Source organism: Triturus cristatus, chromosome 3_2 (assembly GCF_964204655.1).
Source record: "Triturus cristatus chromosome 3_2, aTriCri1.1, whole genome shotgun sequence".
Classification (NCBI taxonomy): domain Eukaryota; kingdom Metazoa; phylum Chordata; class Amphibia; order Caudata; family Salamandridae; genus Triturus; species Triturus cristatus.
In genome coordinates this window covers 410,264,724-410,276,982 of record NC_140584.1, presented here as the reverse complement: position 1 = coordinate 410,276,982, position 12,259 = coordinate 410,264,724, and the positions used below count along the sequence as shown (strand labels likewise).

At 44.8% G+C, this 12,259-nt stretch overlaps 1 protein-coding gene across 2 annotated transcripts in view; it reads left to right on the top strand.

The window, feature by feature from the left end:
* LOC146857453 (protein argonaute-1) overlaps positions 1-11,557 on the top strand; it is a 278,878-nt gene extending 267,321 nt beyond the window's left edge. For both annotated transcript variants that reach the window (XM_085647973.1, XM_085647974.1), the window contains exon 19: positions 8,520-11,557. In XM_085647973.1, coding sequence (XP_085504099.1) covers positions 8,520-8,628 — 109 coding nt within the window. In that variant the 3' untranslated portion in view covers positions 8,629-11,557. The remainder of the gene's footprint in view (positions 1-8,519) is intronic.
* The last annotated feature ends 702 nt before the right edge of the window (positions 11,558-12,259 follow it).

Below are 12,259 nucleotides of genomic sequence, written 5' to 3'. Positions count from 1 at the left end.
ACCTTTTTTTTTTTCTTTTGTTGGGCACGGATGTTTGCAACTTGTTTTCCTTTTTGTGTGTCTATCCTTAGTCCACTATGCACTAGGATATGGTCTACACCTCAGGTTGTTTTCTTCTGCCATTGGGTTCCGAAGTTTGAGAACCCAGCTCAATGCATTCCATTCTTGATTCTTCAATGCTAGCTTTCGTCCTTCAATCCCTGTGACTGAAAAACACTACCACACCTTTTAAGAGATGTCCCTCTCAGTGCTTCTTACCTGACGGACTCTGACCATTAGCCTTCAACATGCAGAGAGCCCTTGGGGACTCTCAATTCTTCTTGGACTGTATGTTGGAGAATGCACCTAATGCAAGGATATGAAATGTATGCCCCAACCACACCTGTAGTGTCCAAGATGGTATTGTAAACGGGTGCCTCTTGCCAACCTATGACAAGACCTCCGGTAATGGCTGTTGTGCCATCTGCAGCAAAAATACCCTCTAGTACAGATGCATGTAGCTGCAAGCCTTCCCCGACTTGCACAACATCTTCTGATCTGAAGACCTGCTTGTTGCCAAGAAGGAACAGGCTGGCCCATTGGGCATCCTGGTGGCCAAAGCAGATGAGTCCTGAAGTCCTGTTTCTCGAAGGCCTCCAAGGCAGAGGAAGATGAACAGGAGCTCCCTGTAAAGGACTGTTGGCCTGAAGACTCCCTTCGCTTCATGAGTACCCCAGGCATGGCTAGGTCTGTCTCAACCCTCAAAACTCCCTCAGTACACCACTCCTGAGCGACTCAGGCCTCACACCCTGAGCCAAGTTGAAAATGGTATGATGGTAAACTTTCGAGTTTGGCTCTTCTGACTGGTACTCCCTGGCACTGAGGAAGAGTGGTCGTCTACTAAGGTTCAGCGAAAGTCCCTGAGCTGCAGCATTTGTCGAAGTCCCGTAGACCTTGTGACCTTGAAAAGGACTACCAAGAGCTGTAATAGATGTCAAAAGTCGCACCACCACCCGTGTGAGAGCCTCCCTCACTGCGAGGTCAGAATACACCGAGAAGGCCATCTTAAAAAAACTCTGAGTTCCTCGGCTCCAAACTAAAAAAAACTGTATATCCATCTGGACACTGGCAAGATCTTTGGCAAGCCCCCAGCGGGAGGACTCGTTCAGGTTCTGAAGAAGTGCAGGCTGCCCTTTGAGGAAGAACCAGGCTTCTAGCCTTCCACACCACCTGCCACAAAGAGGGTTATAGACTCACCCACAAACCCTCTGCCTTTTCCACTTTTGACCGCAGCCTCCATGCACTTCCCCCGTTTCCCATAGGGCACTGACTCAGACTATGGAAGCCTTTATCCCAGACAGGATCCATATAATGTGCCCTTTATGCCCACGGAGGTAGAAGACTCGTGGGAGGAGTACGTAGTCAACAGGGTGGCTTGCTCCAGCTGATCCTACAGATATAGCCTTTGAATAATTTCATCCTCTCTAAACACTTTCACATGTTAGAGCAACAGAGCTTCACCCCACTGCTCCACCAAGGAGACTTCATGTCAGCGCTAGATCTGAAAGACGCATACTTTCACATGCCCATCCACTCAGCACACCATCAGTACTTTCGCTTTGTGAACAACACTAATAGTTCAAGGTCGAATCATTCGGGGTTACTACTGCTGCTAGAGGTGGTGGTGGTGCACATACTCCGAAACACCATGCAGGCTTTTCATACCTTAATGACTGGCCAGTTAAGAGTAGCAGCAGGCAGCATTGCCTACCACACACTCAAACAGCAGTGTCCCTACTCCACTTGTTAATGTTCACTGTCAACTACAAGAAATCGCACTGCCAGCCCCATCAGATGAAGCCCTTCTTGGACTCAGTACTAAACATTGTACAAGGAGGAAAAACATACCCCAATGAAAGGTGATAGCATTCCAATAGCTTCTGCCTCTTTTTCAGACACAACATCTTGTCACTGTAATTACTGTGATGAAACTGTTGGGGATAATGGCCTCCTTCATTGCAATCGTGCCACACTCTATGTTGCACATGTGACCACGCCAGAAGTGCCTCCTGAGCCAATGTTCACAAGCAGAATGACACTGGGAAGATCAAGTGTTGGTGATGTTCAGAGCTCGGCACTATCTGTTATGGGGAAATAGCACCATCCTGTTGCTCAACAGGCCCTTTGGAGACCCCTTCCCGCAGATGAACATGGCCATACAAGGCACCTGAATGCCACAGTAACAGGGGCAGCAAATAAACTACATGGAACTTGTAGGCATTCGTGTAGCCCCTTGAGCCTTCTTCAAATTCATTTGAGGCATGATAGAGCTCATAAAAATGGATAACATGACATCCATGTGCAGGGCCAGCTTTAGCGCGGTGCAACCGATGCAGTCACATCTGGCACTGAGTTGGCGGGCAGAGGGAGAACCTGTGTTTAGAAACAACATGGGTTTAAAAGCACCTGCTGCAGAGTTCTTTCTGTGTCCTGCAGTTTCAAGACAACAATAAAAATGTCAAGATAACTCTGGTGATTAACTTTTCTCTTGGAAAGAGATCAGTGTTTTATCTATTGGTAGTGACTCATCATAACGTAGCACAGAAGGTTAATATCTCTGCTGCAAAGAATCACAGAACTGCAGTTCACAGAACTGTATTTTCTGTAGATCGCTCAGTGGGTTACTGCTTTTGTCACAGAGCTCTTTTTGTTAATTGCAGTTCAGAAATGACAATCTTAATACAGCACAGTGACCTATGAACTGCCATCAAAGAGCTGCATGCAAATTGCATGCTGTAGGTTAGAACGCTATGTTTTTCCATGGTTTTTCATGATCTAATGTACTAAAAGGGGTTTGCATGACTAGAAATACATTTTTATTAGTAAAGCCAATCCAATTCTCTGTGGTGCATTTTAAATCTTGAGTTTGTGCTTCTCCAGGCAAAACACTTTTACAATATTCTGCCTACTAGCATGGATGACGTGAATCTTACACATTGTAACCCTCAATGTTTTACGTAAAATTTCCTATAGACGGATTTATACATGTGTAATTCATTGTCTCTGTATAATGTGTGTGTGTGTGATATAAAGTGCTTTCACACCCTATACTGGTATGAGCAGCGCTAAAAAACAAATGAAATGAATGTGATAGAGTAGCTATGGAGAGGCACTGTTGGAGGGCAGGAGTGGGAGAATCAGTTGAGAAGGAGGTCTTGAGGTGTGGGGGGGTGCCACAAAGATTGTCGCACTGGGCGCCACCAACACTCTAGCCAGCTTTGGTCATGTAATACATCCAGAAGCAGAGGCCATTCCTGCACTGGCACAGGAGATCTGGTACTGGGCAGTCCGCAACAACATTCACCTGTTGGAACATTTGCCAGGAGTGGAGAATGACTTTGTGGACCTTCTCAGCAGTAGGCATCAACAAGCCCATGAGCGGAAACTCCACCCAAAAGTCCTTCATAAACACTTTCAACATTGGGAAACCCCAGGAATCAACCTGATTGCCACTACTGAAAACACAAAATGCCAAATCTTCACCTCCAGGTACCCATACCCACAGTCCTTGGGCAATACACTATGGGTGAACTGGTGGGGATATTTGCCTACACTTTTCCTTCTCTCCCAATCATGCCATATATGGTGAGGAAGATGAGGCAGCGTTCCATAATGCTCATCATAGTAGCACTGACCAGTGCTTAAGGAGATGTTATTCAGACCCTACAAGAAACTCCTGCTGAGACACCTATCCATTTGGCATCAGGGCCAGCTCAGGCATTCAGATCCCAGGCAGCTTAAACTAGTGATATTTCAACAGAGTTCCTAGAGTTTTGCTACCTTAGACTTCCAGGGGAGTGTATGTTCATTCGGTGGGAAACGCCCAGACCAACTACTCTTGCCTATTGCGTAGCAAATGGAAGAGATCCATGCACTACTTTATCATCAAACAATTTAAACTCTTCTAAGGTCTGTGTGCAACTCTTCAAAGTTCATTAAGGCTATCATGAAGGGCATTAAAAGGGGACTACCTCCCAAAACGCCCCTGCCTGTGTATGGAACCTTAATGTAGTTCTCAAATGGGCTCACCTTTCGAACTCTTATATGCCTTTGACCTGCAGTTTCTGTTGTGGAAGGTGGCTTCTCTAATACGAATCACATCTCTCTGATGTATTAGAGAACTTCAGGAACCATTCATCCAGGTTCACAAGGATAGGGTAGTCCTTCAAACCAACCTCGTGTTTCTGCCAAAGCATGTCTCACTCTTCCATATGAACTAAATCATTGAGCTGCTTGTTTTCTTCCAGCAACCAGAGTCTGTAGCGGAAAGGACACTTTGCACCCTATATGTTAGAAGGAATCTCAGATATTTTATTAATATACCAAAGGGCTTGTTTTAGAGTTTGGCAGACCGATTACACCATCACAAATGTGGCTGATATCCCACGTGCCTTATTACGAGTGCAGTAAATCCTATGGTACTTGTAATTAGACGGCCGAAATATCCATCTTTTTGTAAGTTCAATCAAAATGTTGTAGCCTTTGCCCAACACTGCAGAGCCTACCCCTCTCTAAATCAGGCATTGCAAGTTGAATTTTCAAGTGCTTCCAAAATATTATGCTGAGGCCAAGTGGACACTTCCAGTGCCTGCTACGGCCCACTCCACACACAAAAAGGGTACCATTTTGTTTTCCTGGGGAACATTCGTTTAGTGGAACACTGTTCCTAACATTTGCACCATCCATCTGGGTGGTGGATAGTTAATGAATTGTGATGTAGTATACTTTAAATAGGCAAGTCTTCAATTATTTCCTAAATTCAAACAGCATTAGGACAGTCCTGATAGATGCAGGGATTTTATTCCAAATTCTGCATGCATAGATGGAAAAGCCTGCTGCCTTTTTTTATTTTGTACTCTTCTTAGTCTGCGGTCTGATGGTGTCCTGGCTCCGGATGTTCTAGAAAAACCAGAGATGATTAGCTTGTTCACAAGATAATCAGTGATGCTGTTTGTGATGGCTTTTATAAATGATGTAGCTGGTTTTGAAAATGGTATGGGCTGGCAACAAAAGCCAATAGATTTCCATCAAGCTGAGGTGATCATGTTTCCGCAGGAATTGGATGAGACTGCTGCGTGTGAAAGATGCTCTTAAGGTGCCTTGGTGGCCATGGAGATTGGCTAATCTAATGCAAATACATGAGGGCGAGGGCTCAAAAGTAGTTCTGAAGTTGCTTTCTGTAAGAAACTGTTTCACTTTCTTTAGAAGAAGCAGCTGGTTCCAGGCCATCTTTTTTGTTTTTCGACAATGTGTTCCTCGAGGGTGAAGTCAGTGTTCATTGTGAATCCAAGTGAATTGCCACTCAGGGGAAGGCGGGGTTTGAAGCCATCGAGGTTCATGCCTGAGCTAGGTGTGTAGGGTATCCTCTTTGTTCTTGGCAAATAACAGGAATTCTGTCTTGGTTGGTTTGACCTTCAGGTAGGAAATGGACCTCCAAGTCTGGATGATGTGCAGTCGGTTTTGGAGGAGTTGGATATCTGAAGCAAAGGAGACTTTCAAATAGAGTTGTGTATCATCTGCATATTGGTGAATCTTGAGGCTGTTATCTGCGAGTAGAGCACCTACTGGCTCCATGTAGAGGTTCAAGATGACAGGAGAGTATGTAATTTTGAGGGACTCTGCAGGTGATGGGGATCTTTTGGGACCTGGCTGTGCCAAAGCGCTCAAACAGGTGTTGGTTCGAAAGGTAGGAGAATAACTAGTGAAGTGCGTTGCCAGTTAATCCTAATTCGAAACTCCAGGGTGTGTATGAGTGTGGGATGGTCAACTGTTTCAAAGGCAGCTGAGAGTTCTAGCAATATCAAGAGGTAGGTGTCATATTCAGGTGGGGTCAAGGAGGGCATCGTTTTTGTTTATGGTAGCGTCTCCGTGCTGCAGCGTGATATATGAATATATGCAAAGAGTGGTATAGTGTTCAATGTTAAGTTTGTTGTAATTTACTTTCACTACTTGTATGACTGGAATTATCTGGTCAGGTGTTCCAATTTACTGTGATTATTGCTTTCAGTGTAATTTAAGAATTTACTATTTGACACAAGATTTTGTCACTTTTTGGGATAGGCTCACAAGCACTCAGTTGGGTGACAATACACTATTTCATGTTTAGTGAGGGTCGCTTGTTTCGAAACATTTGTCACGAAATGGAATGGCATTCAGAAATTGTGCTCTAATCTATGATTTTCACAAATTAACGTGCTTAATGAATGCTCTTTTGCAATTTATTTTCGGGGACTTACTGACTGTTTGCAGTTTGATCTTTGAATACAAACGTTTTGTGGCTAAATATTCATGAATGTATTTGGGTAGGCATTTCTTTTTATAAATTGCTTTTGTGAGCTAGCCTTTTTCCGCTTTACGTGGGCCCTACCCCATTTCCTGAGTGACTGGCAGCGTGATATGAAGCGAGGCTGGTAGTCATGCAAAAGATGGTTAGCATTAATGTCAGCTTGGAGCTGAATATCGACTACCTTTTTAATGATCTTGGAGATGAATGGTTGGTGAGTGATGGGCTGGCAGCTGGTGAGGTCATATGGGTATAGTGTAGGTTTCTTTAAGAGTAGCAGAATCAGGCATGCCTTGACAGCTCCAGGGAAGATGCCTTGAATGATGGAGGCATTAACAATGGTGAGTAGGGGTGAGATAATGTCCCCAAAGAGAACTTTGATATAGGGCAAGACATCATCTTCTTACAAAGTGGCTTTGAGGGAGTGGAGTATGCTGGTGAGACCTACAAGAGATAGGACTTTACAGGATGACCATTGCGGGATTTTGCGGAATGGGGGTATAAGAGATGAAGCAGGATTGGTGGTGTCAATGTGCTATTGAATATTTGGTATTGTATCACTGAAGACGCTGGCGGCATTGCACTTTTCTGTGGATTGTGGAACAGGTGGGTCTGACGGAGGTAGATGATGTGCTTAATTGGTTTGCAAAAGTCTTCTGCTTCTGTTGATCGCTTCCTTGATGGTGTTCGTATAGTACTTTGCTTTGGCTGATGTGATGAGCAGTCTGTATGTGGCACTGAAGGAATTCAGTATCATCAGGTGATTACGAGTTGTCTTTTTTTTTCATTTTCTTTTCGATCTGTGGATGGATCTTTTTTGTCAGGGAGGTCGAGGCCTTTGGAATACTAGTGTGCTTAAAGCTTGGCTTGCAGTTGTATGTTTTAATTGAGGTGTAGATGTTCACTTAGGGCCTAATTTGCAAAGGTAAACTTACACTTTTGTGTAAGTCTATGATTTTTGCAATTCACAAAGCAGTTTTACTAGTATCTTTACAACGACCAATCTTTTTATGTGCAGTGTCCGCCAAGAATGCACAGCACGGCAATTGTAAAGATACTACTGATAAACTTCCTTTGTGAATTGCAGAAATTCATGAATTTACACAAAAGTATAAATTTTCCTTTGTAATTGTGGCCCATAGATTCCCCCAAAAAATGTTGGAGTTGTTTAGAAGACCTGACATTGGATGTGAAGTGGATGGGGGGAGATGAGTTCAAGTATTAGGTTGTCTATGGTTGAATCTTTGAAGGATCTGAAGGTTTGCTCTTCCCATGTGTGTTGACATTTTTTGGTAGAATACTGAGCAGGGAGATGGGAATGGCGAAATGGTCAGCGCACTCCAGGGATACAGGTGTTTTTCATTGGATTGTTGGTGTTGTTCAGAAGACAATGCTAAGGATGTGGCCTTTGAAGTGTGTTAGTTGTGTGATTTGCTGTATATACCATGTTGAGTATGTCCATGAAGTTGAGAAGTTTAGGGGATTTTTTTGTTTTTAGAGACTGTGTTATCTGACAGGTAGAAGTCACCCAAGAAGTTGGTATGGGCATGTTGGAAAGATAAGGTGAAGAATTAATCTGAGAATTCATCAGTGAAGTCAACGTCGTTCTTAGGAGGCCTGTAGATGCAATGGAAGGTGATGGTGTGAATTGCGGACAGTGGGAAATGAGCATGAGTTGGAGTGCCTGCAGGTGTGGAGTTGCAGCAAGCAATGATAAAAAACAATTGATTTCCTCTTCTTTAGAGGGCACCAAAGATATCTTATCTATTGCAGTTATTGATATGTAGCTATGCAATGCAGTGCAACCCTTTTCTCTTGTGTGTGGTTTGAGAAATGATGTTTCCACAATATGCCAGAACGCCCTTGGCTCTGTAATTCCCACCACCTTTTGCCTGAAATAGTCTGATTAGTATTATTATCCTAGAAGCCTTGCCAGAGCTTGGACCTCCTATGTAGTAGTCTTAAATTGGATGATGGATGTTACCAGCTGGCGGTTTTATGTGCTAGAAATCGGTGCATTGCAGTACATTTCCAGATGAGACATGCAGCCTTTTGCACAGATAGTCTGATGTCTGAAGGCTCAGTGCACCCGGTAGACTACACAGAGTATGCAGTTACTATTACTCCACCAAAATATAGTGCCAAAGATGTGATGCTTTGTACCGTTGATTAACTGTGATTTTTTTCTGTTTCACAGCGGAGAAGGGAGTCATATATCCGGACAGAGCAACGGGAGAGACCCCCAAGCCCTCGCCAAGGCCGTTCAAGTTCACCAGGACACGCTGCGCACCATGTACTTTGCTTGAACCCTTCACGGTATTTTTTGTTCGTTTTTTAATTTTGTGGTGGTCTCTTTTCGTTCATTTTTATACCTCAGCCACCCAGAGAAGCTCTCTGATTTTTCCACGTGGGTTTCGTGACGGAATCAAGCGCTTTGGGAGCACCTTGTCTGTTACAGTGGCGCCTGCAGCAGGTGGAAAGGCGGCCTCGTGTTGCTCGACGGCCTGCACGGGCACACCTCCCTGCTGCATGACTGACCCAAGGGATGAAACTTTACGAACGACGACTGATCACCGCCTGGACTACGGCAGGATTTTGGCGAAAAGCCTGAAATGCAATACAGACAAAAATACAACCCCCTTTTTTGACTACACAGCACAGACATTGTCGAAGTGCCAAACGGGTGCTGGTAGTTTGTATCATTTCCTAGAGTGGGGCAGGAGGGCTAGGAATTGGAGTGAAGGTAGGTAGGAAAGGTCCTAGGGCCTTAAAAAGTCGCACTTGCTATGTGAAACTTATCCTTCAGCACGGAAGAGTCTGAAGTGGGCATGACGTCTAGGTTGTAGACTATTTTAACACACTAATCTTTATTTTTCTCTACCCCACGCTCCTCCCTGCGAGCCCACCGCCCTCGTGTTTTTCCTCTTGTACTATAAAGGCACCACAGCACTTAGCGGCGAAGTAGCAGCACATTCTTCCTCATGCTACAAGCACCACGTCAGAGAGGAAACGGGTGACCCGCGGGAATGTGACGCAGCCCTGCACAATATTATGTTTTTTTCACGGACTGACTGTGCCTTACGACAATGCTGCAGATCTTCAGATTTATGTGTATATTTAACAGAAGAATTATGTCGTTCCTTCCGTGACGCGAGAAGGGGGTGATACGTGTGCCGAGGTGTCCCGGGCTAGTTAGCACTCGGAGCGGCCACTAGGGGGCAGTACAGGAACTAGAAAAGCTACATTGGAGGGGAGAAGTGCAGCGAGGTGTGACAATTGGATACTGCCACTGCTTTTTTAATGTTGGACAGTGCGTGCATCGTCAACCTCCTTAAATCAACATTTATACTTAGCAGTCACTGTCTTTCAGCCCAAACGGTCACAGGGCACGTGCCCCTGTGTTTTAAACCAATTGAACATATTCATAAGTGATGCTGAAGGACAAACTGTGTTTGGGCTGGGTTGAAGCCAGAAATAATGTGGGTGGGTGCCGTGGGCAGCTTTTCAACCCCTCCCCTTTCCTCAAACCATGTACCGCCATTCAAACTGTGATGTAATCCGGCTGTTCCAGGTCTACTATCCCCATACACACACAGCTTGTATACCGCACTCCCTTCATACAACAGGATGCAGTTTTTTAACCCTCGGAATGACACCTGGTTGCATTTTCAGATGTCACTCTCAGCGCAGTGTAGCACCGGTGTCTTCTGTTACAAAGGGAGGGCCTCAGATATTCCCCTACATTGCTGCAGAGTTTTTCTGTAGGGTCTTCCAGCAGCACTGTGTGCTTTGTGGGACATGCACTTTAACTACTGGATAAGGGTGCCAACACCAAAGCTTTTCGCAGCCATACTGATTGTGAAAAGCATCTGACAAATGCTGGTGACCTGATGCTACAAGCAGATTAATACCAGAAGGTGAAGTGATCTTGGTTAAAATGCTGAACCTGCGTGAAGGTGTCCTTGGGCACCAAAGCGGACACCAATCAACCTACAAGAGTATCATGTTTGCTAAAGATGCACCTGCCCCTCAACTATCAGCTCCAGGACACCTCAGAAATTGAATTGGCCTCCTGCCTGACCTGCTACTTCCTCCGTCCAGGCTTCTTTCCCATGCTCATACAATATCATATCTACACACTTCGCTTCGGCAACTCAGCCTGTACTTTAAGCACCTCCAGTTCTTGTGCCAAGGCTGCTCACGCCAAAAGTGCCCTGCATTCCTGGGGTGCAGCACTCCCCGGTTATTAGCTAATAACTTATCAAGTGCACATCATTCCTGGGCTGAAGCAACCCAGCTAATACAGGATACAAAACTGCAAACTCGTGCAGTGCACCTCATTCCTGACATGCAGCACCCCATCCCGCTACCTCCACGATCAGCCAGTGCACATCTGAATTCTACTGTTGAGAAGCCGCTGCTTTTCCGGGGTCTTCCACTTTAATTCAATACCTGTTTTTCCCCACAGTTTTTAGACCATGCACTCTACCATTGCACCTCAATCTTAGCAGATATTCCTGCTCCCGGATCCTCACACACTCCGTTCTGTCATGGCAGCCCAATCCCTGCATTTTTCGGGCTCGCTGACATCCCATCTTACCTCTCAAACATCAGTGGCCCCTATCGTGTTTGTTTCCTGATACACCTCAATCCTAGCCAAGCCAAGCTTTTGGGTACAGAAGCTCAGGAGGCACTTCTTCAAACAATCCTTAGTTGCATTATACAAGCACTGTGCACTGTTGTTTGATGAGGGGTTTAATGGAAAGAAAAAAATCCAATTTACCATGGATCATTCTGCATCACCAACACTTGCCCGCATTAAGGATTCTAGAGAGGGAATTTGTTTGAAGATGACTGGTTGGGTTTTGAGGCTACTGGTGCCATCATTCACTGGAACCCCCTTTTGAAAGGCATATTTAAGTCTTTACCCCCCCAAAACTACTTATATTTTCCTTACCAGTGTAAAATTTAGAACTCCGTTTTCAGTTTTTGGTAGTAACTGAATAACGGTTCCAGTCGTTCCTAAGGCCTTAACATGCTGTCCCAGTACTAAAAGAATCTGATAGCTCAGCTCTGCCAAGTGGCCACCTTGACATGTGCAACAGCCTCAGCCTGGCCTGACTTGGTATCCATCAGCACTTATCATGCTTTTACCTGAGAGCCCTGCTCAGTGGAAAACAAAAGTACTAGCCCCAGATGGATTAGTGCCCCTTGGAAACACTGTTGTCATCAGAAGAATTGAAACCTACACAAGACAAGCATTTGCAATGCAATAGGTCTCGCATTTACGAAACTCTCGTAAATGCGCAACCTATTGCATTAAAAATACTTGTTTATCAAAACGCCCATGCGGCGCTTTCACTTTAATGTCAACCGCGCCCCTTTCCTTAGACAAGTTGCGTCTAAAGAAATTGGCGTGGCCGACATTAAAGTGTAAACGCGGCATGGGGTGCTTTTACAAAACAAAAAGCATTTGGGGTGCTTTTTTTGTAAAAGCACCCATGCCGCGCTTTCACGTTAATGTCGGCCACGCCCATTTCTTTAGACGCGGCTCGTGTATAGAAAGGTGCCTGGCTGATATTAAAGTGAAAGCAGTGCATGGAGCACTTTAAAAAAAGAAGAAAAAAAGCATTTAATAAATAAATAAAGGAGCGCAGCCGCTCTATTTAAAGCAAACCGTGCTGGAAAAATAAAAATAGAAAGGCACGCGGCCGTTGCAGGAAAGCACGCCTTGTCTGGAGTTGAACAAAATAATGAAAGAAAATAGTTCTCACAGACTAAATAAACATACCGTGTAACCACACAAGTAAAAGGTCCAGTCCTTCTGGAAGGTTACAAATGCAGACAAGGCGCTACTAAGGAGGGACTAACAAGCCTATTAATGAATCAGAAGCAACATTTAGAAAGGACAGCAGCAGGAGCCAATTGAAAAGATGG